Source organism: Schistocerca piceifrons, chromosome 1 (genome assembly GCF_021461385.2).
Source record: "Schistocerca piceifrons isolate TAMUIC-IGC-003096 chromosome 1, iqSchPice1.1, whole genome shotgun sequence".
Lineage (NCBI taxonomy): Eukaryota > Metazoa > Arthropoda > Insecta > Orthoptera > Acrididae > Schistocerca > Schistocerca piceifrons.
Window position 1 is genome coordinate 987,123,176 of NC_060138.1, and position 27,883 is coordinate 987,151,058.

At 40.4% G+C, this 27,883-nt stretch overlaps 1 protein-coding gene across 2 annotated transcripts in view; it reads right to left on the bottom strand.

Moving 5' to 3' along the window:
- Positions 1 to 27,883, bottom strand: part of LOC124777354 (ras-related C3 botulinum toxin substrate 1) — a 124,284-nt gene that overhangs the window by 91,524 nt on the left and 4,877 nt on the right. For both annotated transcript variants that reach the window (XM_047252767.1, XM_047252843.1), the window contains exons 3-4: positions 12,570 to 12,684; positions 438 to 555 (exon numbers count right to left, since the gene is read on the bottom strand). In XM_047252767.1, the coding sequence (XP_047108723.1) occupies positions 438 to 555; positions 12,570 to 12,684 (233 nt within the window). The remainder of the gene's footprint in view (positions 1 to 437; positions 556 to 12,569; positions 12,685 to 27,883) is intronic.

Genomic DNA, 27,883 nt, shown 5'->3' on the forward strand with positions numbered 1-27,883 from the left:
CTCCCCCTCCCCCTACCGTGCCTCTGCCTCTTCCTTACCCCCACAACCCAACCCATCAGAATGCTGCTCACATAAGATGCAGTCACACTTGAGCCCCAATGCCTGGAGACAATGGGCATACAAGTGCGAGTTGTGCTTATGTGAATGTGTGAGGGAGTTTTCTGCTTCTGAAGAAGGACTCTGTCTAAAAGCTTAAAACATTTTAGCATTTTAGTTAATGCTTCCTCTATGTGGTGAGCAGTAATTTATCCTTTACATATTGCTGTAGAAATATAGAACTGTAAGAGTCTCCCAATACAGATACTCAGTGCTAAAATTTTCAAATTATTGGGAATGACACAAATTAAAGTAGGATAAGCACTTAAAAAATAATGTAAAACAGCAAAGCTTTGTTAATTTAATATATACCTCAAATACAGTTCCTATCAAATACATACCAACTAATATCATTGGTGCATCTGGACAGTGGTGTTTTATCTCTGGGTACCATTTTGAAGTGACATTCTCAAAGGAAGAAGGACTTGTCACACTAAAGCAAATTAAAAATACGTCTGTCTGAAAGAGAAACATTGTGCATTAAATAGCTGAGATGAACATAAAATTATTAATTTCATTCAAACATAAGATTATGGAAGAAATACACAGAATGTCTAACTATATTTATAGGGGCAGACATGATTTCCAGCTGCCACAAAAACCTTATACAAATTATTAAATATAATACTGGGCACCTAAATTAATGATAATTGAAAGTTTGTCATCTCAGTGAATGACAAAGTACAGCACAGGATGTAATTGGGAGAATTCTAGGGAAGTGTAGATCATCTGTAAAGGAGAACACACATAGAACACTTGTGCAACCCATTCTCGTGTCTGATTTAAGGAAAAAGTTGAGGCAATTGAGAGGTGTGTTGCTAGATTTATTACCAGCAGGTTCAATCAATACACAAGTATCATGGAAATGCTCGGTGAACACAAATGGGAATCTCTGAAGGAAAGAAGACATTCTTTTTGCAAAACACTATTCAGAAAGTTTAAAGAACTGACATTTCCAACAGGCTCAAAATGATTCTACAGCCAACAACACACGCTCTGAGTAAGGACACAGAGACAAGGGCTTGTATGGAAGCATTTTAACAGTCCTTTTTTCCTGATTCCATTTGCAACTGGTACAGGAAAGGGAATGACAACCAGTGCTACAAGATACCCTCCGCTATGCAGAATATGTTTGTAGATGTAACAATGTTGACGAATCTTTGTTGGTCATCTGAGAGGATGGCGAATAACGTTTGCAAAACAAGAGGTCAAAATAAATCATTTCAGAATACCAATCAAGCCAGATTCATGGAAGTTATGGGATGACTGTTTCTCACAGACTAATGTCAGTAGGCTTCAATTCAGGTGAAACCACAACAGTCAAGAGTCAGTTGCAATGGCCAACATAAAGATAATAGAAATTACTGTCTGCTAACTAGTGTTACTACAGCACACAGATTGGCCACAGTGCAGTACATTACTCAACAACTCAATGTTGATCATCATCATCATCATCATCATCATCACCACCACCACCAACCATTTGATATCTACTGCTGCTTAAAGGCCTCCTCTATATATATATCCATGCATTTCAGTTTGCAAGAAAACATTCACATAGAATTATAGAGCGAAAGTAGAACTGACTTAGAAAAGTTACTTTCAGGCGGTGTAATTTAAATGCTGCTGACAGATACATTAAAACTAGAGAAATCTTTCCTGTCTTTCAAGACTGTTATTTCTTAATCAAGGAGGAATGAGAGAGAGTTTTTGGAAGCTGGAGAATTAAGGGCAGGCCACCTGGACCCATGATAAAGATGGACTGAGAGGAAAAGAAATGAAAAGTAGAATGAATAGTGTAATTACGAACCAAAGAGAAACCAGAAAAGGAAATGGCACAAAAGAGAGGGTGGAAAAGGGTGGAAGTAGGAGGGATATGGAGTAAAGCAATAAACAGAATACAAAGAAAAGTACCAGAGGGCTCTAGGAAATGCCATTAACATCAAAGACCCAATGATGGGGAAGTTCCTGATCTACACCTTTCCAAGGCAAAGAGGATGCAACAACGGTTCTTTTTTGAGTCAGTAGTCTTCTGACTGGTTTTATGCAGAACTCCTCTCCCACGCCAACCCCTTCATCTCAGAGTAGCACTTGCAACCTACATCCTCAATTACTTGCCAGATGCATTCCAATCTCTGTCTTCCTCTACAATTTTTACCATCTACTGTTCCCTCTAGATCCATGTATGTTATTCACTGATTTCTTAACAGATGTCTTATCATCCCATCCCTTCTTCTTGTCAGTGTTTCCCACATATTCCTTCCCTTTCCAATCCTGCGCAGAACCACCTCATTCCTTACCTTATTAGTCCAATCAATTTTCAACATTCATCTGAAGTGCCACATCACGAATGCTTCGACTCTCTGGTGTTCCAGTTTTCCCAGAGCCCATGTTTCACTACCATACAAAGCTGCATATTAGTAGACTTCTCTTGGCCAGGAATGCCCTTTTTGACAGTGCTAGTCTGCATTGATGTCCTCCTTACTCGTCCATCATTAGTTATTTTGCTGCTTAGGTAGTAGAATTCCTTAACTTCTTCTACTTTGTACCATCAACTCTGATATTAAGTTTCTCACTATTCTCATTTCCGTTACTTCTCAGTACTTTCTTCAATTTATTCCCAATCCATATTCTGGACTTATTAGACTGTTCATCCCATTCAGCATATCATGTAATTCTTCTTCGCTTTCACTGAAGCTAGCAATGTCATTAGTGAATCGTATGACTGATATTCTTTCATCTTTAGTTTTAATTCCACTCCTGAACCTTGGTTTTATTTTCATCATTGCTTCTTCGATGTAGAGATTGAACAGTAGGGGCGAAGACTACATTCCCATCTTACAACTTTTTTAATCGAGCACTTCATTCTTGGTCTTTCACTTTTATTACATCCCCTTGGCTCTTGTACATGTTGTATAGTACCCATCTCTACCTATAGCTTACCCATATTTTCCTCAGAATTTTGAACATTTTGCACCATTTGACACTGTAGAATGCTTCATCCAGGTTGACAAATACTATGAACATGTCTTGATTTTCATTTAATCTTGCTTCCATTATCAACTGAAACTCTCTTGTGCCTTTACCTTTCAGCAACTTGGATGCAGGAGCTGTTAAACTGATTATGCGATATTCTCGCATTTGTGCGGACAATATTTTTCCAAAAGTCAGACAGTTTATCGCAAGACTTATACATTCTACATACCAATGTGAATAGTCGTTTTGTTGCCATTTCCCCAAATGACTTTAGAAATACTGATAGAATGTTATCCATCCCTTCCATCTTTTTTGAGCTAAAGTCTTCCAAAGCTCTTTTAAATTCTGATTCTAATACTGGATCCCCTATCTCTTCTAAACTGGCTCTTCTTCTATCGTTTCAGACATATCTTTCCCCTCAATGAGATCTTCAATGTACTCTTTTCACCTATCCACTTTCTCCTCTGCATTTAACAGTGGGATTCCCGCTCCAGTCTTAATGTTATCACCCTTGCTTTTAATTTCATCGCAGGTTGCTTTTACTTTTCAACATGCTGAGTCAGTCCTTCTGACAATCTTTTTTTTTTTTTTCCAATTTCTTCACATTTTTCATGCAGCCATTTTGTATTAGCTTCCCTGCACTTCCTATGAATTTCATTCCTCAGTAACCTGCATTTCTGCAGTCCTAAATTTCCTAGGACATTTCTGTCTTCCTTCTTTCATCTATCAACTGAAGTATTTCTTCTCTTACTCATGATTTACTCAGAACTACCTTCTTTGCACTACAGCCCTCGAGAACTTCAAGTGTCTATCTTCATTCCTTAACACTTCAGTATCTCACTTCTTTCTGACTCCTCCTGGCTAATCTCTTATCCTTCAGCCTACTCTTCATCATTACTAAATTATGGTCTGAGTCTATATCTGCTCCTGGGTACACCTTACAATCAAGTATCTGATTTTGGAATCTCTGCCTGATTATGATGTAATCTAACTGAAATCTTCCCGTACCTCCTGGCCTTTTGCAAGTATATCTCTGCTTCTTATGATTCTTGAACAAAGTATTTGCTATTACTAGCTGAAATTTATTGCAGAACTCTAGTCTTTTTCCTCTCTCTTTCCTAGTATCAAGCCCATATTCTGCCCTAAGCCTTTCTTCTGCTTCTTCCCCTACAAATGCATTCCTATACCCCATGACTATTAGATTTTCCACCTCCCTTTGCATACTGTATTACTCATTCAATATCCTCACATACTTTCTGTATCTCTTCGGCTTACGATGTGATGTCTCTTCGGCTTGCGATGTCTGCATGTATACCTGAACTATTGTTGTCACTGTTGGCTTACTGTCAATTACAATGAGAACAACCCTATCACTGAACTGTTCACAGTAACACATACTCTGCTCAACCTTGCTATTTGTTAAGAATTCTACTCCCATTATAACAGTTTCTGACCAGAAATACTTGTCTTCTTCATTTCACTTGACTGACTCCCCACTGTATCTAGACTGAGCCTTTGTATTTCCCTTTTTGATTTTTTAGCTTCCCTGGCATGTTCAAGCTTCTGACACTCCATACACTGACTCAAAGAATGTTACCCTCCTGTTGGTTAATCAATCTTTTTCTCATAGTCACCTCCCCCTTGGCAATCCCCACCCATAGATCAGAAAGGGGGACTATTCCAGAATCTTTTGCTAATGGAGAAATCATCATTACATTTTATCAATTACAGGCCATAATGTCCTATGGATACGTATTGTTTGTCTTTAATGCAGTGCTTTCCACTGCCTTCTGCAACCTCATGCCGTTTACCATTACTGATTCGTTTGCCTTTAGGTGCAGTTTTCTACCCTAGGGCAAGAGTGCCCTGAGCCTCTGCCTTCTCCACTGCCCTCTTTGACAACATCGTTGGTAGAATGAGGGTGACTTTTTATGCCAGAAATCTTCGGCCACCAATGCTGATTTTTATTTAAAATTTAAGCAGTGGCGGGTTTCAAACCCGGGACTGAGGACACTTTGCTAATTAAAGATGCTACTCCTAGACCACGCTTCAGTTCCTGTCTACCTTAGCCACCAATAAACGCCACTTTATGTGACAGCTAAGATAGACAGGAACTGAAGAATGACTGGGATAAGTTGTCACCCCAGCATTTGCTGGGAAGGGCACACTCTTGTCCTGGCAATGAGACCCACTTCCAAAGGTAGAAGAACCAACTGATGGTCAATAGCACAGGATGTGGCAGCAAAGGGAAACCACCACATTAAAGATCCACAGATATCACAAGCATCAGCAATAAAACATGCCAGTATCTTCTGTAACACTTAAAGTAGTAAAGGAGTTTTGCTATTTGGAAAGCAAAATAACTGATGATGGTCGAAGTAGAGAGGATGTAAAATGTAGACTGGCAATGGCAAGGAAAGCGTTTCTGAAGAAGAGAAATTTGTTAACATTGAGTATAGATTTAAGTGTGAGGAAGTCGTTTCTGAAAGTATTTGTATGGAGTGTAGCCATGTATGGAAGTGAAACATGGACGATAAATAGTTTGGATAAGAAGAGAATAGAAGCTTTCGAAATGTGGTGCTACAGAAGAATGCTGAAGATTAGATGGGTAGATCACATAACTAATGAGGAGGTGTTGAATAGGATTGGGGAGAAGAGAAGTTTGTGGCACAACTTGACTAGAAGAAGGGATCTGTTGGTAGGACATGTTCTGAGGCATCAAGGGATCACCAATTTAGTATTGGAGGGTATCATGGAGGGTTAAAGTAGTAGAGGTAGACCAAGAGATGAATACACTAAGCAGATTCAGAAGAACGTAGGTTGCAGTAATTACTCAGAGATGAAGAAGCTCGCACAGGATAGAGTAACATGGAGAGCTGCATCAAACCAGTCTCAGGACTGAAGACCACAACGACAACAACGATGACGATGACAACAACAACAACAACAACAACAACAACAACTTCTGTAAAATTTTCTGGAGATAAAATAGTCTCGCAACTGGATCTCTTGGCGGGGATTGCAAAAGATGCAGACAAGGCGAAGAAAACAATCCAAATTTTAAAACAGCCACTTCAAATGTGAGAAACTGCTGCAGTGCAGTTAAGTAGAACGGAACAACTGGAAATCAATATCTTTGGTCTATCAGATATGAGACGACCAATTAGGAACCATCTGGTCTGGTGAGGACAGTCACTGACACTGGAACTGATCAAGACAGATCACGAGTAGGAGTTGGAGTAATTTCGAAAGAAAAAAGAACACTGGCTCAAGTGTCAAGGGATATGTACAATATGGTATAACACACACAACACACATTGTACAGACAATACTCCAGTGTGAAACTAAGCCAAAGTCAATTGTGATAATGCAATACTAACATCCAAAGCAGAGGATGCAGTAGCTGATGAAATATACAAAGAAATAAATAATGCGATGACACACATTAAGGGAGAGGAAAACCGGATTTTCATGCAGGGCTGGGATGCAAATGTGGATGGAGAACTGAAAGAGGCAGGGTGTATACGTGGACAAGAAAAAAAAAAACTCCCGGATTTTTCCCGGTTAAAAATACACTTTCTCCTGGATGAAAATACACTTTTTCCGTGTTAAGTGACAGTATACTCTTCCTCGGCACTGTGAAACTCATCAGTCCTATGGTTTTATATGCGGGAGTAGAATTTCCCGGTACTTTAGAAAACGAAACTCAGGGGGGGGGGAGGGGAGGGAGGGGGGGGGGGGGGGAGATCACTCGTAAGTAGCGCGAACACACAAGTAAGAAAAGTTAATGGTTTACATTAATATACATAGTATTCTCATATAATATTGGTCTCTAAGATTAATAAGCTGGAAGAGAAGCTAAGCTTCCACAAATAATGTTGATCTTTTTTGCTCATGTTACACTGTAAGCTACATCTCACAAATGTGCCACTAAAACGACGTAAATGTCTGATCTTTTGGGCTCAAAATTCTTCTAAATGGCCGTCCTCAAAGAGTTGATTTTTGAATGAGAGTCAAACGCTTTGTGATTTAAGAAATTCATCGTACATTCTCGCACATAGTTCATCTTGCGTAAAAGGAAATCTGCTTTGAATGTAACGCTTTTCAAACCACCATTCGCAATATTTTGCCGCGACCTGTTAGAAATAGGTTCGTTTCAGCAGTTGCAAGAGAACGCCAAATAACAGGCGTCACCGAGCTTGCGCAGCTACGATGACGCAGGAAGCCCATATGTTCGTACGTGTAAAACATTACATGATCTTACGTATGGCATAAAAGAAACAAGACATCAGATGATAGTTCAAGAACGTCGGAATTTCGTGAACCACACTAAAACGCATAATTCGGCTTAAAATGCACATTTGTATGTAAATTTTCTTGGAGTACCAGTACTGTATTATCTCATGTTTGGTTCTTTATTATGGCACAATGCCATACGTGCACTTGAAATGCAGCGAACAGTTGAAACTAGCCAATAGTGTGAAAACACTTCGTTTCAAATAAATTGACTGCCTGAACAGAAAAGATTAATAAAAGCCAAATCTCTTTACCAAACCGGCAAAAATAACTTCATTGTTCTGTCAAAAAGGTGGAAATAAAATTTGAAACTAATAACATACTTTCGCCTTCCGTAATTATGTGAACGTATTTTAATTCATTTGATAGCTCCCGGCCACGAAATTCCGTTTTCTTATCATTTAACGTGAGAGCAATAAACGAAGAGGAAACAACAAAATCACTCAACGTAAACACAGGTCACGTGGACGCTCCCCACCTCAACTCAGACTGCTCTGTGCATCAGCCCCGAATCTACGATATTTCCGAACCGAGGCAGTATTAAGTAGTGGCGCCCAGCCACACTTCTGTAACCAGAAGCGGGAGAAGGTACAACTCATACGCAACACAACTGCGCATGCTCAAGAGCCCGCGCGCAACAGCTCAAACAAATCTAATTTAAACAGTTGTCACGTCACGCTCATCGGAGGCAGTTTGTTGTTATAAAGCATTGCATAGTCTTCCTAAAGCCTTTGACACAATTTCCTGTTGGCAGACACTTGTATAAGCACTGTTTTGTTGTTGTATATGGTGCATTTCCTTTGCAACTTAAGTTTTATTATTTTCGTTTTCTTTTTTCTCTCGTTCATGTTTTGGTGCTGCAGTATTATTCTGCAGTAGCGGGATACAGTAATATCCTTTGTTAGAGTATTGGTTCTTACCAGTCAAAATCACAAAAATTTAACTGAAAACTAAAACAATGAAAAATTCCCGGAATTCTAAACAATTCCCGGTTTTCTCCTGGATGAAAAAATTCACGGGTTTTTCCCGGATCTCCCGGTTGTCCCGGGTCGTATACACCCTGAGGGGGAAATGTTTGCAACTAAAGACTTTCTTGGAAAAGAAATCAAAGAGTTGCCCAACTAACAGAGTTCTGTTCACAGCACCAGTTAGTTGTTGCAAACACTCTTTTCCAACATTATAAGCAGACAAGACACACCTGGAAGGCCCCAGGTGACTTAAGGAGGAAACAAGTCAATTACAATTTAGTAAAATCACATTTTAGAAATGAAGTAAAAGACTGCAAAAGCTATCCATCTGCAAACACAGGTGGTGACCACAACCTGGTCCTGATGAAAAATTCATTCAGATTCAAATGTCTGAGGAAACAGACAGTGAAACAGAAATGGGAGGTAGAAAAACTAAAAATTGGGGGACTGGCAAGTCATTATGCGCAGGAAACAGGCAACCTTCCTAAAACTTTCCATTATGGGGGAGTAAAAGAAGACTACTAACAAATGGAATCTGGCACATATACAGCAGCAGGAAAAATAGTCAGGAAAACTAGATACAAAAACAAGAGGAAATAGATTACAGTAATTGTTATTCAGCTTATTATAAACAGAAGATTATGCAAAACTGCAACTGATCAACGAGGAAAAGCTGAATACAGAATGCAAAGAAATTTAGTCAAGAGGGAAGCTAGGAAAGCAAATTAAAGTTTTCTTGAGGAAACAGAGAACGGGAAGAAAATATGTGAAATGGAAGAACCGATAAAGCCTACAGAAAAGCAAAAAAAAATTAACACGCACAAAACAACAATTTCGTGTACAGTACAAGACAAGGTGGCATATGTTGTTTGGTGACGACATGATGAAAAGATGGAATGGAAACATGGAGGATTTGTATGACAGGATGCCTTTATTGGAGGATGCAATAGGGAAAGAAGAGGAAGCAGACCAAGATGACAAAAGAGACAACATTCTGCAAGAATAATCTGAGAAAGCTCTTAAAAATTACAGCAGATTGAAGTATTGACGACATTCCTGCAGAACTAAACAAATACGTCGGTAACAGCATGAAAATGATCAGGGACAAACAGAATAGGTCCATCTACAACACAGGAGAGATACCAACAAACTTCCACAAATCCAGTACAGTTCTTATACAGAAGAAGGCAGTAGGTATAAAATGTGAAAAGTGTCAAACCTTAAGCCTAACACCATCAAAAATTCTCATAAAAATAATTTTGAGGAGAACTGATGAGAAGGTGGAGGACATGCTGTGTGAATATCAGTTTGGATTCAGGTGAGGATGAGGAGCAAGTGGCTGTCGTGGCACTGAGCCTTCTTATTGAAAAGCAAATACTGGAAAAAAAAGAAAAAAACAGCTTATAGTGGCTGTGTACATCTATAAAAGACATTTGATAATGTTATCCGGCAAGAGATGTTCCCAGTGTTGAAGAAAGCAGGCCTAAAATATCAAGAATGAAGGCTTTCATGACTGGATGACATAGCTGCTGGTAAACCTTTTGGAATGTGAGTTCATGGTCCAAGAAACTCTTCTGTTCCCGAAGTTTCGCCGGCAAGATGTCCAGTGTAGTCCCGGATGAAACGTCAGGAACAGAAGAGTTTCTCGGACCATGACCTCACATCTCGAAAGATTTACTAGCAGCTAAAATACAAAGACACACATACAATACTCAGCGTCTACGAAAATGATGCGCCTGTGATTAGAGATTTTCATCAAGGACAAAATGCAAAAATCAGAAAAGGTGTGTAACAGGGATGTGCGTGCTCTCTCTCTCTCTCTCTCTCTCTCTCTCTCTCTCTCTCTCTCTCTCCCCTCTTATATTCAATGCTCGTATCCAGGAAGCTACAGATCAAGTTCATGAAACTCTTGAGTTGGGGATCAAAATTAATGTGCAGAAGACAGACGTGCTGTTATGCAGACGATATTGCTCTGGTCGTGGAGGCAAAAGATCTACAAGGGGTTCTCGGCACTGCTGTCAGTATGGTATGAGAATAAATAAGTGAAAGACTAAAGTGGTGGTATGTAGTGCTGAAGAAGAGTATGAACCTTTCGAAATAAGATCTGGAACAGAGGTGCTATTTGGGAAGCAGGATTTCAAGGGTTGGTAGAAGTCAGAAAGAAATTGTAAGCAGCTTACAGCAGGCTAGAATTGCATTTAATCTGTGGAAGTGCTTGCTCATCAACATGAACATCAGTCTGGAAATATGAAAACAGGTCATGAAAGTATTTGTTTGGAGTGTGGCCCCATATGGGTGCGCAACTTGGACAATAGGAAAACAAGAGAGAAGATGGCTAGAAGCCCTGGAGATTTGGTGCTACAGAAGGATGATGAGGATCAGCTGATGAGACAGAGTTACCAATGAAGAGATGCCGAGATGAGTACATGAAACCACATCTCTGTGGAAGAACATCCAAACCAGGAGAGAGAAACTCATAGGACCCATTCTGAGACACAATAACAACAATGGAACTATAGCAGAAAGAGCTACTGATGGAAAGAATAGGTGGGAATGACCAAGGATGTCACACATGCAGCAGATTATGAATGACGTGGCATGCACTAAAAATGTGGAAGTGAAGGGGAAGACAGACGGAAGAGGGGAATTGAGTACTGAACTTGCAAATCAACTTCAAGGTCGAACACTGAAGTGAGAAAGAAAGAGAAATGTTCACCAAGGACTTTTCGGACCATATTATATTGGCAGCTGAATTCATCTGTGATGACACATTCTTTTCAATTACAGCCAAATCACTGAAGAGATGGATAATAAATAAATAAAATAATCTCCTATCCTCACACTGCACAGTCTTTACACTGTTTATAACCTCATTTACATTCAACAATCAATTATTCCTCTAATATGTTTCTCATTTTATCTAAGTGATCTGTTCGCAGTGAAAAATCTTCATATGAGGATAGGCTGAAAAGTTCTAGGAAAGACTTATCACAGTAAAACTTGATTTTTCAGTGTAGTCGCCCTGTATACTAACACACTGGTCCACGTATGTTCCAATGCTTTGATCCCAACTCTAACTTTAGATTCCTCCAGGCCTGCAAAATACCCATCAAATTCAGCTGGCCGTTCAACATTTGAGGAGACTATGTTCAGTGAGGCAAATTTTAGGCTCGGGGGAAGAGATAGAAGTCTGATGGAGCCAAAACAGCCAAATGAGACAGGTGTGGAAACAATTTGTAACTTAGTTCATATATTTTTGCCATGGTAACACTTGTGTGAGGGTGCACAGCTTTCTGGCCAACCATACTGCCTTTGCTTTCTTTCGTGGTGGTGAATCAACACGTTTCCACCCCTTTGACCACTGTTTTCTCTCTGGGGTATGGTAGTTGACCCCAAGTTTCATCTTCAGTCACAACTAGCCCCAGAAATCTCATTGGTTGCTCTGAAAACAGGACCAACATTGTTCGGATATTTCCATTCTCATGCATTTCTGTTCCTGCACCCATCCAGCAGATAATTTTCTCATATCCAATTCCACTATTAAAATGTGGTTAGTCCAGTCAGATGACATCCCTAAAGCTTCATCAATTTCTCACATTTTCAGCCAGTTATTCTCCATCACCAGGTTATGCATTTTTGCAATAATTTCTGGGGTAGTGACACATCTTGGGAGACCATGATTTAAACAGTCCCAATAAAATTTGAGCTCATTTGTCCACTTGGCAACAGTTGCATATGATAGAGCTGAGTCTCTCATTGTGTTATGGAAGCTGGCATGAATTTCCTTTGGTTTCATACATTTCTTAACTAATTACTTAATCACTGCTTGAATATCAATTTTTCCATCTTTACAAATCACTACACTGGAACAACAAGAGAGAGACATCTGCACTACTGATCTCTACCCAGAGCATGCTTCACATATTCACTAAAGGGTGTCCTATTATTATGCGGGAACCTTGTTGTGCTAGTGCTGACATCTGGTGGTGATTCTGCAAATGTTTGAAACCACCCATGTAATACCTACAAAAATTTATTTTTAAATCACAGTGTTTGAAACTCTAGTAAATTCTGAAATAATTGTAAACTAAAATGTTTATAATCATCTGCACAAGGGAAATCTTTTCAGTGAGAACAAAATCCATCTGACTTATTATCTTTTGCCAGTATGCAAACAAATGGAATTCCTCATTATATCCACCCACAGCAAGTGCTTGGCATTACTTTACTTACCTGAGGATAAGATAATGGCCTCAATCTGTCATAATCTTCTTGGCCAGCAGTGTCCCATAATCCTAAACTGACTGGAATACCATCCACAACCATAGGTGCAGAATAGTTATCAAACCTAAAACAAAAATGCCTTTATTACTTTCAGTTAGTTAACGCATCACGGCAAATAGGTGGAGAATTGATGACTTTCTCTCTAGCTAGATCAATTAGATTTTATATACTTTTCGTTTCACACTCCTCGAGGAGATTCTCAAGGATGTAGAGTAAGTCATAAAACAAGAATGCTTCATATAAATAATTCAGGGACATTTAGAGTCGTTGGTACACAAAAAAGAATTCAAACTTCGCAAGTGTTTGGACAAATCCCCATGGTTGTGACCAGGAGGCTTACAGGAACAAAAGCTGTGTTGCAAGGACAACTCCAATCTAAGTAGTTCAGAAGAGATGGTGCTGGGAGGGAACGGGCTGGATGGCATGACTTGTGAAGCAGCCGCTGAGCTCGAGCATGTTGTGCTCAGCAGCATGTACAATAACTGGGTGCTCTGATCTTGGTCACAGTTCAGTGGTGGCCATTCATTTTGGTGAATAGCTGGTTCATGGTCATGTGCAGTTTTTGCAGCAAAGATTATGTATGACACAACTACTTTCACAAGTCGCCCTGCCTCTGATGGGATAGTATAAATCTGTTACAGAACTACAGAAGGATGTGCTTGGGTGAATCATGGGGAAGGTCTTGCAATTGTGCCTTCCACAGGTACATCACCACTATGACATGTGGTTTGGAGTGGGGGTGGAATAAGCATGGACCAAGATGATGTGTAGGTTAGGTGGGCAGGGGGGGGGGGGGGGGGCAGACTACCACTATAGGAAAAGTAGGCACGATTGTAGATAAAATGTCTCCAATTTCCAGGCACGATGATAGATGAAGGCAGCAAGGCACAGGAAATGACACCAGGTGCATTCAGTATGCATGCCTGGGGGCGTCATTCACATGTTGAAGAGAATATTCTGCCAGCCACTGAGGGAATAGGGTACAACCAACTGCAGATTGTGGCAAACGGAACAAATGATGCCGGTCATGTGGCCTCTGATGTCAATCTTGGGTCCTTCCAGTGACTGTCAGAGAAGGTTTGAGAAGACCAGCCTTGTGCATAGAGTTTCAATGAAGCTCTCAATTTGCAGCTATTGTGCCTAGAACTGATCGTGACCTTTGGTTCTGAGTCAAACGGATGGACTGAACCAGAAACTTCGAAAGTTCTGTGGCAAGCCAGGTTGCGAGTTCCTGGACTTGTGGCATATAGATGAGTACTGTAAGGTCCCCCTAAAAGGGTCAGGTGTGCACTGTACATCAGAGGCTGCTACCCAGCAGGCAGATGACTGTGTGTGGGGTGCACACAAGGTTTTTTTAGATTAGGCAATTCTCCATCCAATCCAGCTACAGAGCTGTAGGAAACCCAGAAGTATCTGTGTAAAAAAAAAAAAGAAGAAGAGGGAGAGGGAGAGGGAGAGGGAGAGGGAGAGGGAGAGGGAGAGGGAGAGAAGAAGAAGAAGAAGAAGAAGAAGAAGAAGAAGCCTCCCACAGGTGAGAGTATTAAAATCCTAATAGTAAACCGCGGAAAGCATTCACAACAAAGTGCCAGAGTTTGAATAGCTTATGAAAAGCAGTGAAGCTCACATTATACTAGGTATAGAAAGCTGGTTGAAATCTGAAATTTATAGCAGTGAGATTTTGGGGAAAATTTAACTGCATGTGTTAAGTATAGACAAATGGGAAAGGGAGGTGTTGTATTTGTTGCATTAGACAAGAAACTCAAATCCATCGAGGCAGAAATTGAAGCTGCATGTGAGATTCTTTCAGCACGACTCGGTATAAGGGTTGCCCATAAAATGATAATTGCATCCTTCTAATGCCCACCAGACTCATCTCCTGATGTAACCAAAAGCTCTAGAGAAAACCTCAGCTCACTTGCAGAACGCGATTTTCACTCTGCAGCGGAGTGTGCACTGATATGAAACTTCCTAGCAGTTCCCCAATAGTGCTGTAATCATCAGTGGGGACTTTAATCATCCAACAATTAATTAGGAAAATTACAGTTTTGTTAGTGGTGGGTCTGATAAGACATCCTGTGAAATTTTACTAAATGTCTTCTCTGGAAACTATCTAGGGCAGATAATTAGGAACTCGACTCATGACGGAAATATACTGGATGTATTGGCAACAAATGGACCTGACCTCTTTTAGGATGTCAACATCAAAACTGGTACCACTGACCAGGACACAGTTGTGGCAACAATGGTTACCAAAGTGCAAAGGACAACTAAAACATACATATGTTTGGTAAACTAGATAAAAAATCACATCTCAGTGACGAACTTGAAACTTTCAGCACAGGGCAGGAGCATGCAGAGGAAGTATAGCTCAAGCTTAAACGAATAGTGACCATGCACTGAACAGATATGTACCCAGTAGAACAGTTCATAAGGGAGGGAACCTAGACTGTATACAGACACTGTAAAGAAATTTCTAAAAACGCAAGAGATTACTACATATTAGGTGTAAAACAAAACATAGAGCTACAGATAGAGGCGCACTGAATGAAACACATTTGCCAGTCAGGAGAGCACTGCACGATACCTTCAACGACTATCATAGCAGAATATTGTCAAGTGATCTTTCACAAAATCCAAAGAAATTCTGGTTGAATGTAATGACTGTTAGTGGCACCAAAGCTAGTATCCAGCTCCTAGTGAATGAGACCGGAACTGCAATTGAGAGTAGCAAAGTAAAAGCTGAAATGCTCAACTCCATTTTTAGATGTTCCTCTACAAAGGAAAATCCAAGTGAATTGCCCCAGTTTAATGCCCTTCCCACCGAAAAGATGAATGAAATAATTATTAGGGACATTGGTGTTGACAAAAAGCTGAAATCATTAAAACTGAACAAAGCTCCAGAGCCTCATGGAATCTGTCAGGTTCTATACTGAATTTGCGGCTGAGTTAGCCCCTCTTCTAACTATAGTCTGTCACAGAGCCCTCGAATAAAAGACCGTGTCATTTCTTGGAAAAAAAAAGCACAGGTCACATCCACCTACAAGATGGATAGTAGAAGTTACCTCACATAACTACCACCAATATCCTTGACAGTTCATTTGTTGTGAATCTTGGAACATATTCTAAGCTCTAACATAATGAGGTCTGTTGAATAGAAGGACCACCTCAATGCCAGGATTTCGAAAACATCGATTGTGTGAAACATAGCTCACACTTTTCTAACACCACAATGAAAGTGTTGGATCAAGGTAATCAGGTAGATGCAGTATTTCTTGATTTCCGAAAAGCATTTGACTCAGTACCACACCTATGCTTATTGTCAAAAGCATGATCAAGTGAAATTTGTTACTAGACTGAGGGCTTTTTGATAGGGAGGGCGCAGTATGTTATCTTGGATGGTGTCACCATCAGACGCAAAAGTAAGGTTGGGAGTGCCCCAGGGAGTGTGTTGGGACCCTTGCTGTTCATGTTGTATATTAATGACCTTGCAGGCAATATTAATAGTAACCTTAGACTTTTTGCAGATGATGCAGATATCAATAATGAAGTACTATCTTAAAGAAGCTGCATAAATATTCAGTCAGATCTTGATAAAATTTGAAAGTGGTGCAGAGACTGACAACTTGCTTTAAATTTCAGAAATGTAATATTTGGCACTTCACAAAACTAAAAAACATAGTATCTTATGACTATAAAATCAATGAGTCACTGTTGGAATTGGCCAACTCACATAAATACCTTGTAAGGATATGGAATGGAATGATCACATAAAGCAGGTGGTAGACTTCGGTTTACTGGTAGAATACTGGGGAAGTGCAAACGATCTACAAAGGAGACTGGTTACAAATCACTCGTGAGACCAGTTCTAAAGTGTCTGGGACACGAACCAGATAGGACTAACATAGGATATTGAACGTATACAGAGAAGGGCAGCACGAATGATCAGAGGTTTGTTTAATCTGTGGGGGAGTGTCACAGAGATACTGAAGGAACTGAACTTGAAGAGACTTGGAGATATATGTAAACTATCCTGAGAAAATCTATCAACAAAGTTTCACAAACTGGCTTTAAATGATTATTTTAGGAATACAGGGTGTACATAAAGTCTGGGAACACTTTCAATTATTTACTGCAGAAGAACCAAACATTGTACAGATATCATACATACTTCATTTTGAAGAGAAACACTGAAAGCTCCCCCCCCCCCCCCCCCCTTCCATGTATACTGGCACAGCGTAGTTTGGTAATTTGCCGATAGTCAGCGCTAGTCGCAAACCTGCCAAGTTCAGGTGCAGAGCGAGCTTTCTGTGTGTTGGAGTTCAACAAAAACAAGTGTGCTACAGGTGTTCAACGGATGTTTAGAACAAAGTACAGTAAGAAGCCACCAACAAAGATTTTGACGGTGATTCCCCGACGGCAAATGTTTTTTGTGCCTTGTCACATCAAAAACTGTACGAGCCATTCTTCTTCGCCGAGGGCACTGTCCCTGAATATTCCTACTTGGACATGTTGCAGCAATGGCTAATGCCTCAAATACAATCGGACTCTCCGTTCATCTTTCAGCAGGTTGGGGCTCCACCCCATTTTCATCGTGAAGTTTGTGGGTACCTGAACATGACATGGAGCTGCCGCATTGATGGATTGGCCGTGCTACGGAAGGGCCTTCCCGATCACCAGATCTCACTCCATGTGACTTTTTTCTGTGGGGACACATTAAAGATCTTGTACTGCCTCTACCATATGATGTAGCAGAGCTCCGGGAGAGAATACGGGAAGTGACTGATACAATCGACGATGCCATATGGCAAGATTTCAATTACCATATTGACATCTGCTGGGCCACTCATGGTCCGCATATCGAATGTTAGTAAAAAAAAAAAACTTTCAGAGTTTCTCTTCAAAATGCAATATGCGTGACTTCGTTATTGTGCAATAAATAACTGAAAGCGTTCCCGGACTTTATGTACACCCTGCATACTGGAACTCCCTATATATCGCTCACATAGGGATCATGAGGATAAGATATTTACTGCACGCACAGAGGCATTCAAACAATCATTCTTATGGAACAGGAAGAAACCCTAATAACTGGTACAATGGAATGTAGCTGCTGCCATGCACTTCACGGTGGTTCACAGAGTATAGACGCAGATGTAGGTGTAGAAGCCTGACACAGGGCATGATTCAGTTGCTCCAGTTCTTGAAGATACTGGATGATGATTTTTGGGGGGGGGGGGGGGGGGATCCTCCTTTGGAGGATTAGGAATTTGTGAGGAAACCGAGTTGAAAAACTGGTTGCAGGCTACGTTTGAAGTATAGTGAATATATATATGTGAAAGTCCTTGTAAGATCTCACTGTACTGGGCAATGGAGTTGTTTTCATTGTATATACGACATCCAAGAGTGTCCAGACTATATAGGAGGGACACTGGCTGTCAAAATGCAGGTATGTTGATTGCTGATGGGTTTGATGTGGGCAAAGGTATGCATGGAACCATCGGAGTGGTGTAGGTCAATGTCCAGAAAAGTGGCACACTGGGCTGAGGAGGTCCAGGTGCAACAAATGATGAGGTGGAGTTGAGGCTGTGGAGGATTGAGGATATTGTGTCTTGGCCTTGGGTCCAGATCATGAAGATACTGTCAGTGAACCTTAACTATATGATGGATTAGGGGTTTTACGAGGCTAGAAAGGTCTCCTCTAGGTGTCCCACAAACAGATTGACATACGAGGTTGTCTTGCAGATGCCCATGGCCATGCAGCGGATTTATTTACATATCTCCCCCTCGAAAGAGAAGTATTTATGGGTGAGGATATAGCTGGTCAGATGTAGAAGAAATCATGTAATGGGTTTGGATTCAGAAAGACGCTGGGATAACTAGTATTTATAAACAGCACGGTTATGGACATGGGAGATGTGATGTACAAGAAGGTGTCATCAAGAGTGATGACGAAAAGGGATACAGATGGTAACAGTGCGGAGACAGTCAATAGCTGGTGAAGGAACTGGTTCATAATTTTAATACGAGTGGCTAAGTTTCAAGCAATAAGTTGGAGGTGTAACGTCAACCGGAGTGGAGATTGTTGCAATGGGTGCAAAATAAACAGCTACAATGAGTCATCCAGGACTGTTGGGTGTATGAATATTGAGAACCTACAAAACTGTTGGACTTATGGAACTGTGTAGGAGTTGGGTGTGAGGGGGATCCTCTCTCTCTCTCTCTCTCTCTCTCTCTCTCTCTCTCTCTCTCTCTCTCTCTTTTTTTAGTGGGGGTAGTTAGAGTGAGAAAGAAGATTAAGAGGAAAGATTTCCATCACAGAAGTCAAACATAATCTTCAATATCCATTCAAAACCTTTGGCCTCCTAGAATCTTTCCCCTGAATCCATCTCCTTCATCACCCCAATGTTCTTCCACAAACACACCTTGCACTGGCTTCCCAAAATCCATCAATCCAATAATCATGGATGCCCATTGTAACTGTTTACTGTGCTCCCACTGAAAGAATCTCCCTTCCTGTCAACCAACAACTCCAACTAACTGTTCATAGCCTAGAGTCTCATGTTAAAGAACAGACCACTTCCTTCACTGACTCTTGACCGTCCTTACACTATTATCACCTGGATACCTACTTGGAAACATTCTCACTATCAACTCGTTCAGGTTCAGTGACTCTAGCCTCATTCCTCCACAGCCCCGACACCTCTCCCACTCGTTTCACCTGGTTCTCTTCCGTCATATGTGCCACCTTCCTGGATCTTGACCTCCAGTTCTCTATTGGCCCAATTCCACCCCCATCCACATCAGAATCGCCAACAACAGTATCTGCATTTTGGCAGCTATCATCCCTTCCACACCAAAAATCTCCCAGACAGCGTGACACCTATGGAAGGCCTATCTCTAATGATGAGAATTACCTTTCCCCATAAGCTGAAGGTCTCACAAAAGCCTTCACAGACTACTACTCAAACCTAGTCTGCAAACAGATTTCTCTTGCCATCAGCCTTAATCCTCCTGCCAGCCCCAAGAACCAGCTGCACTGGAGCACCCCCCACATCCCCATCATCCAATATCATCAAGGACTGGTGTAACTGAATCACGATCTTCACTAGGGTTTTGACTAACTTTGTGCCCGGAAATGAAGGGCATCCTACCCACAATCCTTCCTTCCCCTCCTAAAGCAGTATTCCACCACCCACCAAACCTACACAACATCCTGGTACATCCCTACGCCACTCCCACTCCCTTACCATATGGATGTACCGTTTGGAAGACACAGGTGTGAGACTTATTCCAGCTCTGACACAATTTCTGCACAGCATTTTACTTGACCAAGATCACCAACCAGAGATATACTGCGGCCACAAGCAGAGTTGGCCATCTACTTGCGGAACAGCTGCTGAGCAAAATAGGCTTCAGTTCAATGGATGATTCACAATCTGTGCCATCTGGATCCTCTTCCCCTCCCTCCCTCCCTCTCCTCAGCATTAGCTTTCTGAACTACGTAGATGGGTGTTGTGCAACACATGCGTTGTTGCCATAATCCTCCTGTCCTCGACCTCTGCTAACTCGCTGCACTTACTACCTAAACCAAGTAGCCTCACTTTCTTTTGTCCTGTTCTCCATGTCATCATGCACCTCATAAACTCAGTGGCTCCAGAGCCATGTTTTGCAGCACCTGCTGCCCTGCCCCTTCCCCACACCACGGCCCATTCCTATCCCGCACACCTGCTGCCTCAATAAACTGGTCCAAAAGCTACCATATTTTTCTTTCTTTTCCACAACTCAATCCTTCTAATGTATGGTGAGTGACTTCATTTACTTGTAAATTATTTACATTCTTGCAGAACTTTCCTTAAAAAGGATAGAGATAGAGATAGAGAGAGAGAGAGAGAGAGAGAGAGAGATGCTAATGTTCCCTGCACAGTGTACTGTTCATAAGTAAAATGGTTCTCATAGTTGCGGAATACGTAAAAAACATGAAACATAGTTATATTTAAGATGTAATAGCAAACTTGCCCTAAACATATACTGAAGTACAAAAGATACTTCTTAAGCTATTGGAATCACTCATCATCTTTGCACAGATCATATTATATTGAAGACATGTGTATGTCAGATTTAACAAAATGCTCATTTTATCCGATATTACTAAAATATATATCAATTGGTTCTACTAAGACAAAGGATTTGGCCACCAATAAATCCTTAACCTTCTCTTAAACTGAGCTCTATTAGTAGCCTATGTTAGTACAGGTGCTGACAACCTAATGAAAATGTATGTTTCTGAATAACAGAAATCTTTCTGCAGCAAAGCACACGGCTTGACATCTTTACATAGATTTTTATATCTAGTATTAATTCCATGAATTAAATTGTCAGTTCGTATCTTTATATAGTTTGTATAAATTCATCTGCTACCTATTAAAAACTCAAATTTCCCGAAGTGTTTCAGCCATGCTCTGAACTTTATTAGCCACTATTTCCAATTAAAATCACTTGATGAGAAATCCATGTTTTTCCTACATCTGTTTTGAGATTCCCAGGTCCCACATATTTCAGTAAACAACAGGCTGGTTTCTTTGAATAGGTCTTGCTATATTTCCTTCCTCATCCTTGTTCAACTGAGCTAAAGTTCCACAGCTACTGACTATGCCATCAATAGGAACCTCTCTGACCTCTCTATCCAAAGGAACCAATGCCCAATCACAAGTACTTTACTCATTCAGAAACCTCACAGGAAACAATCCGTCAGGGGAAATTCTGTAGCAGACACAAGTGACACTACAGTGCAGTGCAATTTGTTTGGTTTTCACATGTAAGTTTGTAATGCTGTCGAAGTGCTTCCATGCCAGCCATCAGAGGAACTGTATTCCATGATGCTTGTGTGCTTACTCCTAGAACAGTTTTAGCATTATGTTGTTAATTAGTTACAGAGTTGCTTTTGACTATTGCATGTTCTAGTTGTTGGGTTGATTCTTCTACTTCCATGGAGAATATCTCGATCTAACATTTTTATTAACGAACTCTTTGTGCATTTGAATAAAGTGTTACTGATTCTGACTGAAGAGTCTCTTTCACTGTATTGGCAACTAACAGTACTCACACACAGTAATTTCTTCAGATGGCCACAGACACAAGGCCACACCAACACTAGTGACTACAATGTGGTTAAATTAGCCAGACTGTATCACAGAAAAGGACTCCCGTTTGACATGACGGACACATTGATGGAGCCCGTTTCTGTCTCATGATTCACCATGCATTTGTTACCTTCTTGGTCACATAACCCAGCATTACAGTTTGCGCAGATGGAAGTGAGCTTTCTCTATGCTGGAATTACAGCAGAGACAACCAAATTCGCAACCGTTGTTAGTCAGCTGGAACAGAAATATGCAGCAGAGTTTGAATATGTGATCAACACTCTGCCCACGATGGATGCACATGAGAAGTTAAAAACAGAACTGATATGAAGGGACTCCGCTTCACAGACAGAAAACATCAGACAAGTCCTAGCCCAAGAAGCCCTTACATTTGCAACACCTATGGAGTAAGGTGGATATGTGAAACATGCCTGATAGTCTTTTGTACATGCTGTGGAGTAATCTCTTGTCATCCCAAGTGAAAGCCATTATTGCATTACAAACTGGCATGCCCTTAGATGCTGGTGCAGAGTCAGCTGACAAAATATTTGACGCTATATCACCTGCGACAGAGTTTTAAGTGCCAGTGGTGTGCTACAGCTTCTCTTTGCACATGGTAAGACGGGTCAATTATGATGTACTACCCACCAAAGTGGATTTACTGACCAAGAAGATGGAAGGATTATTGGCTCAACACAACTGTAACAGAGAATTGTGAACTGTGGTTTATCTGGCTCATAATGTACATAATCTAAATCATTTGGTTCAGATACAGGATACACGTCAGATTTGTGGCGAAATTTCACCATAAACACAGAACAGCAGATGTTAAAAAACAGCATCACAATAATAGTACAATTTTATTATTTTTACATACAATAAAATCTACCACTTAATTACCCCTTTCTCAATTATCATTTCATCCTCTATGAATTCTTCTATTAAATAGTTGCATCTCTCCCACAGAATCTGCTGTAGCCTCATTTTTAAAATTTCTGGCTTCATATTAAATATGTTTTTGCCCATTAACTTGTAATACATTGTCATCCCCGTTTACTGTGGAGTTCATACACATAATTTCAACTGATGTGGGGGGGTAGCACAAAATTATTTTGTTTCTCGTGTTATGCGTGTGGTTAAAATGATTCTCCTCAAATAATTTTTGTCTGCTGTGTAGGAAGATCATAATTTCATAAATGTATATCGTGGGAACAGTTAGGATTCCAAAATAATGGACAACAAGACTGTTTGCTGTGCAGTGCACACGTATCTGACAATTTTCTTTTGCAGTTTCAGTATTCGAGATACACTACTTGAACTTCCCCAGAAAATTATCTCACATCTAATAACAGATTCAAAATAACTGTGATAAGCAATTTTTTGTGTACTCAAGTCAATAATTTGCTGGTGTTTGCATTGCAAATGCAAAATTAAATAGTTTATTTAATCAGAAGTCAATATGTGTATTCCAGCTTAAGTTCTTGTCCACATTTAGCCCCAGCAATTTGACTGTGTCAACTTCTTTCATAAGTTGATTGTTACAGTGTGTCTTGAGTTCCATACAACTTGAATATTTGGTTTTCAAACAAACAATATGGGTTTTTGCAATTTTCAGTTTCAACTCATTTAACTGGAACCAGTTTTCTATTGTATTTAGTGTGCTTATGATGAAGCTTGAAATTCTTTCTGCATAGCTCAGAATTTCCGCATCATCATCTTCAATTAAAACAGAAGTATCGTCTGGAAACAGACTTGATGGGGAATTTATATTTATGGGTACGTTATTTATGTAGAATAGGACCAGGATTGGCCCTAAAATTGAGCCCTGAGGCACTCCCTGTGATACTTTACTTCATTTAGAATAATAAGTCACTGCATTTGGGGTAAAAGTTACCCTTTGTTTTCCGTTGCGTGAGTGTGATGTTAGCCAATTAAGAGCATTGTCCTGAAAACTGTATTTGTCTAATTTGTAGATAAGCAAGTCATGGTTCACGGAGTCAAAAACATTACTCCCCTGATCCATTGATCTGCATATCTTTTCAATAAAGTAATTCACTGCATCCAGAGTGTTTTTTCCTGGTTGAAATATGAATTGGTTACTTATAATAGTATAATTTTTACAATAAAAGTTTTAATCTGGTTTGCAGCTACTTTCTCTGACACTTTTGATAGGACTGGAAGAATAGAAATAGGGTGATAGTTTCCCATGTCTTCCCTCGATCCTTTCTTGAACAGAGTTCAGACTTCAGCATTCTTCAAAACATTGAGAAAACATCCCTGTTCAAAAGATTAGTTGAATATTTTAGTTAGGGAAGGTACTATTATGTCACATGCTGCTTTAATCACTTTAGTGTGTATCTCATCCCTCCCAGCAGAGTTTTTATTTTTTAATTTAACATTTTCCACATCCTTTACTGTGACTTCTTTAAAATGCATAAAATACTCAGCTTCTTGGTGGAGTCCAAAGGGATTTATTTTACTCTGGTACTCTACTACATCAACATCTAACTTTGCCACATTTATGAAGAATTCATTTAAACACACTGATATTTGAGCTGGGTTTACAATAAAGCTATCATCATCTTTAATCCTGGATATTTCATTACTACTTACTCTAACACCTAACTCTGATTTAACAATAGACCACACTGCTTTTGTTTTACTTTTATATTGTACAATGAACTTATTGTTTGCAATCTGTTTGGCTGCCTTCACAACTTTTTTTAAATTTAGCTTTATAATGATGAACATACTCAGTAAAAGTCTGTCTATAGTATTTCAGCTCGTTGTGAAGTTTTCTCTTTCTGGTTCTAGAAATTTTTATACCCTGAGTTGTCCATTTAAGTTTATTAGTAGTTTTGTTAATGTGGTTCTAAGTGGAAAAGTTTCATTAAATATTTCAAGAAAGCTACTTAAAAACTGTTAAAGTTACTATTACTCAAAATACAGCTGTTGTAATGCCATTCAACCTTTCTTAGCTCATTTCTAAATGTCGGCTAACCGAATTTTTTTCACTGAAGTTGTACAGAGCCCTGCAAATCAACCTGGACCTTAGACTATGGTGCACCTTTACATGGACTCTCACATTTGTAGACAGGTCAAGACCAATAATGGGTGGGATTTGTTGGCACATTATCAACTGTTTACTAACACTGGGTTGACAGCTGTTAGTTTTTGTTGAGATTCAGCAGTGCACAGTGCTAAACTTGTGCAAGACACCGGTGGCGAATACACTGACTTACTGAAGAGATTCCCAGCACGTACAAAACCACTACAAGTACTGAAGGAGATACCCTGTGACACGGGGCATCACATACTGACTACAGAAGGCCCACCAGTCTCCTGCTGAACCTGGTGCTTGGCACCAAACCGATTCACCATAGTTAAAGTGGAATTTGATGGCACAATTCGTGAATGCACAATGCGGCCATCGAGTAACCCCTGGTGGTCTCCATATAAAAGAATGTGCAGCTTTTACCATTCCTTTTGGCCTTTTTTAGAGTAGGTCCATAATGTTTGGCCTACGAAAAGCAGTGCACACATGGAAAAAGGTTCATCAACTCTGTGCTACTAGGACTCAACTTTTGCTTCACTTATCTTGATGAGAGTCTGGTCTTCTCTCCTTCCCATAGCAACATCAGCAGCTTCTTACCAAAATGTTCAGAAGATTGGAATGGTATGACTTCATTCTAAATCCTTGTGCGTCTTCACCCACACACAAGTTGATTTTTTGGACCACAGTATCACACTGTCAGGCTTGCTATCCTAGCTGGAGAAAGATGAAGCCATCCTGCAGATTACTTGGCCAATGACCTGTAAGGAACTGCACTGTTTCCTCAGTGTCATCAATTTCTATTACCCAAAATTTACCTCACGCGGTGGAGTTTCAAGTGCCATTAACAGCAGCATTCACCAGCCCAAGGAACAAGGGAAACTCAGCAGTTTCACAGATGGATGAAATGATCTCGGCTTTCTAAGCAGCCAAGCAGAGTATAGTGGAGGTGGCACTACTCGCAAACGCTGAACTGAGTGCACCACTGGCTTTGGTAGTTGACGTGAGTCAGGCAGCAACTAGTGCAGAGTCACAATAACTTTGCATGACAGGCACTAGCATTCTTTTCGCACAAGAGCATGACAGATGCTAGGATTCTTCTCACACAAGCTGTCTCTGTCTCAATAGAAATGGAGTGCCTGACAGAGAGCTTTTAGCAATCTATGAAGCCATTAAATATTTCTGATCTCAACTGGAAGCCAGAGAATTTAGTATCTTTGCTGACCGTAAGCCTCCCCATGTCAGCAGCATCGATCATTCAACACATTTCACAGAACTCACGACAGCACAACAATAATACCGGGAGCTGCACGACCTGCGTGAAGACTGAATCATTGCTCAAACTTCAAACAGTGGAGGTTTCGAATACCGATGTCAAGTTGTACTGAGTGTCCAGTGGCAAACCTCACCCTTTCCTACCCAGGTCATTCATGAAGTGTGTTTTTGATAATACACATAACCTGCGTCACCTAAAGTTCATGTTACAACACAACTAGTCTCCAATCGCTTTGTTTCGCCACGAGTCAAGAAAGACTGCCAATAATGAGTACAGACATGTATTAAATGCTAGCACAGCAAAGACAACAGATATGCGCACATACCAGTGGGCAACTTTCCAGATACAACAGCTCGGTTGGCATATGTTCATATCGATGTTGTCAGCCCCTTAGCTCCATTGCACAGCAAATGATATTAATTAATAATGATAGACTGCTTTACTGGCTGGCCAGAAGCTGCACCAATAAGACAACATCAAGGCAGAGACCTTAGCTTCCACCTTTGTTTCTTGTTGTGCGTCACACTTTGGCTGTCCTTCACAATTCACAAAAGATCACCAATGCCAGTTTGAGTCCAACCTGTTTGCACAACTGAGTAAATTCTGTGGCACTGTGTATAATAGAACAACAAGCTATCACCCTGCCAACAATGTTATGATAGAATGCTGGCACAAACGCTACAGGCAGCCTGATGTGGCATGATGCAGCTTCTCTACCAATAGTATTGCTAAGTACGAGAAATAGTTACAAACTGGATTTGGACGTTCCAGCTGTTGAACTTGTGTTTGGTGAAACATTACCCTTGCCAGGGGAGTTTGTTGATCCACTGTCCTTGTGAGTACCCAACTTGACACATGGTGAATTTATTTGTCAGTTGAGAGATCACATCTCCCATCTCCAGCCCCGACAGCCGTCTTGACATGGCACCAGTCCTTCATATGTACACCAAGACCTACACACAATGCTATGCTCCGACAGCATAAAACCCCCATTAAACCATCTTATTCAGGACCGCATGAAGTGGTGCAACGAGAAGACCACACACTCGACATTATTGTCAATGGCAAAAGCACTACTGTCTCACTGAACTGTTGAAACCTACACACCTCTTTCAAGAAAAAATTCCAATGAGAACAAAACAGCACAATCCCAACCCAGTTCTAACTGCTTCATCACCACCAGTTCCCATGACTGTCAATGCAAAGAAGCTCTCTGGACAAAAAATGCTCTCCTTTTCCGATGGGGGCCCATATAGCAGAGAGAAATTACGCTACAGTGTAGTGCAAGGCATGTGGGTTTTGCACATAATTTTGTAACTACATCAAAGTGCTTCTGCACCAGGTGTCTGAAGTGCTGTAATCTATGATGCTTAGAATAATTTTAGCATTCCACTGTTAATTAGTGATGAAGTTGCTTTTGGCTACTGCCTGTTCTAGTTGTTGGACCAATTCTACTCCCATGTAAAATGCCTTGATCTAGCATTTGTCATTAACCAGCTCCCTGTGCATTTTAATAAAGTGTTACTGATTATGATATGAAGAGTCTATTTCACTATATTTGTAGCTAATAGCATGCACACAGTAATTTGTTCAGAAGGCCAGAGACACAGGGCCACACTGATAACAGTATTTAACAAACAAGACGGCCACAGCATACTGAAATTTCCAGTTACTTTTGCCATCTTGATCACAGCACCATGGTTCAAACAGCCTTGCCAAAGACTCTAAAACCCATGGGTATCTTCGAAAACTTCTTAACACTACTACATGTGGCAAAAATCAAACATTTGCTAAT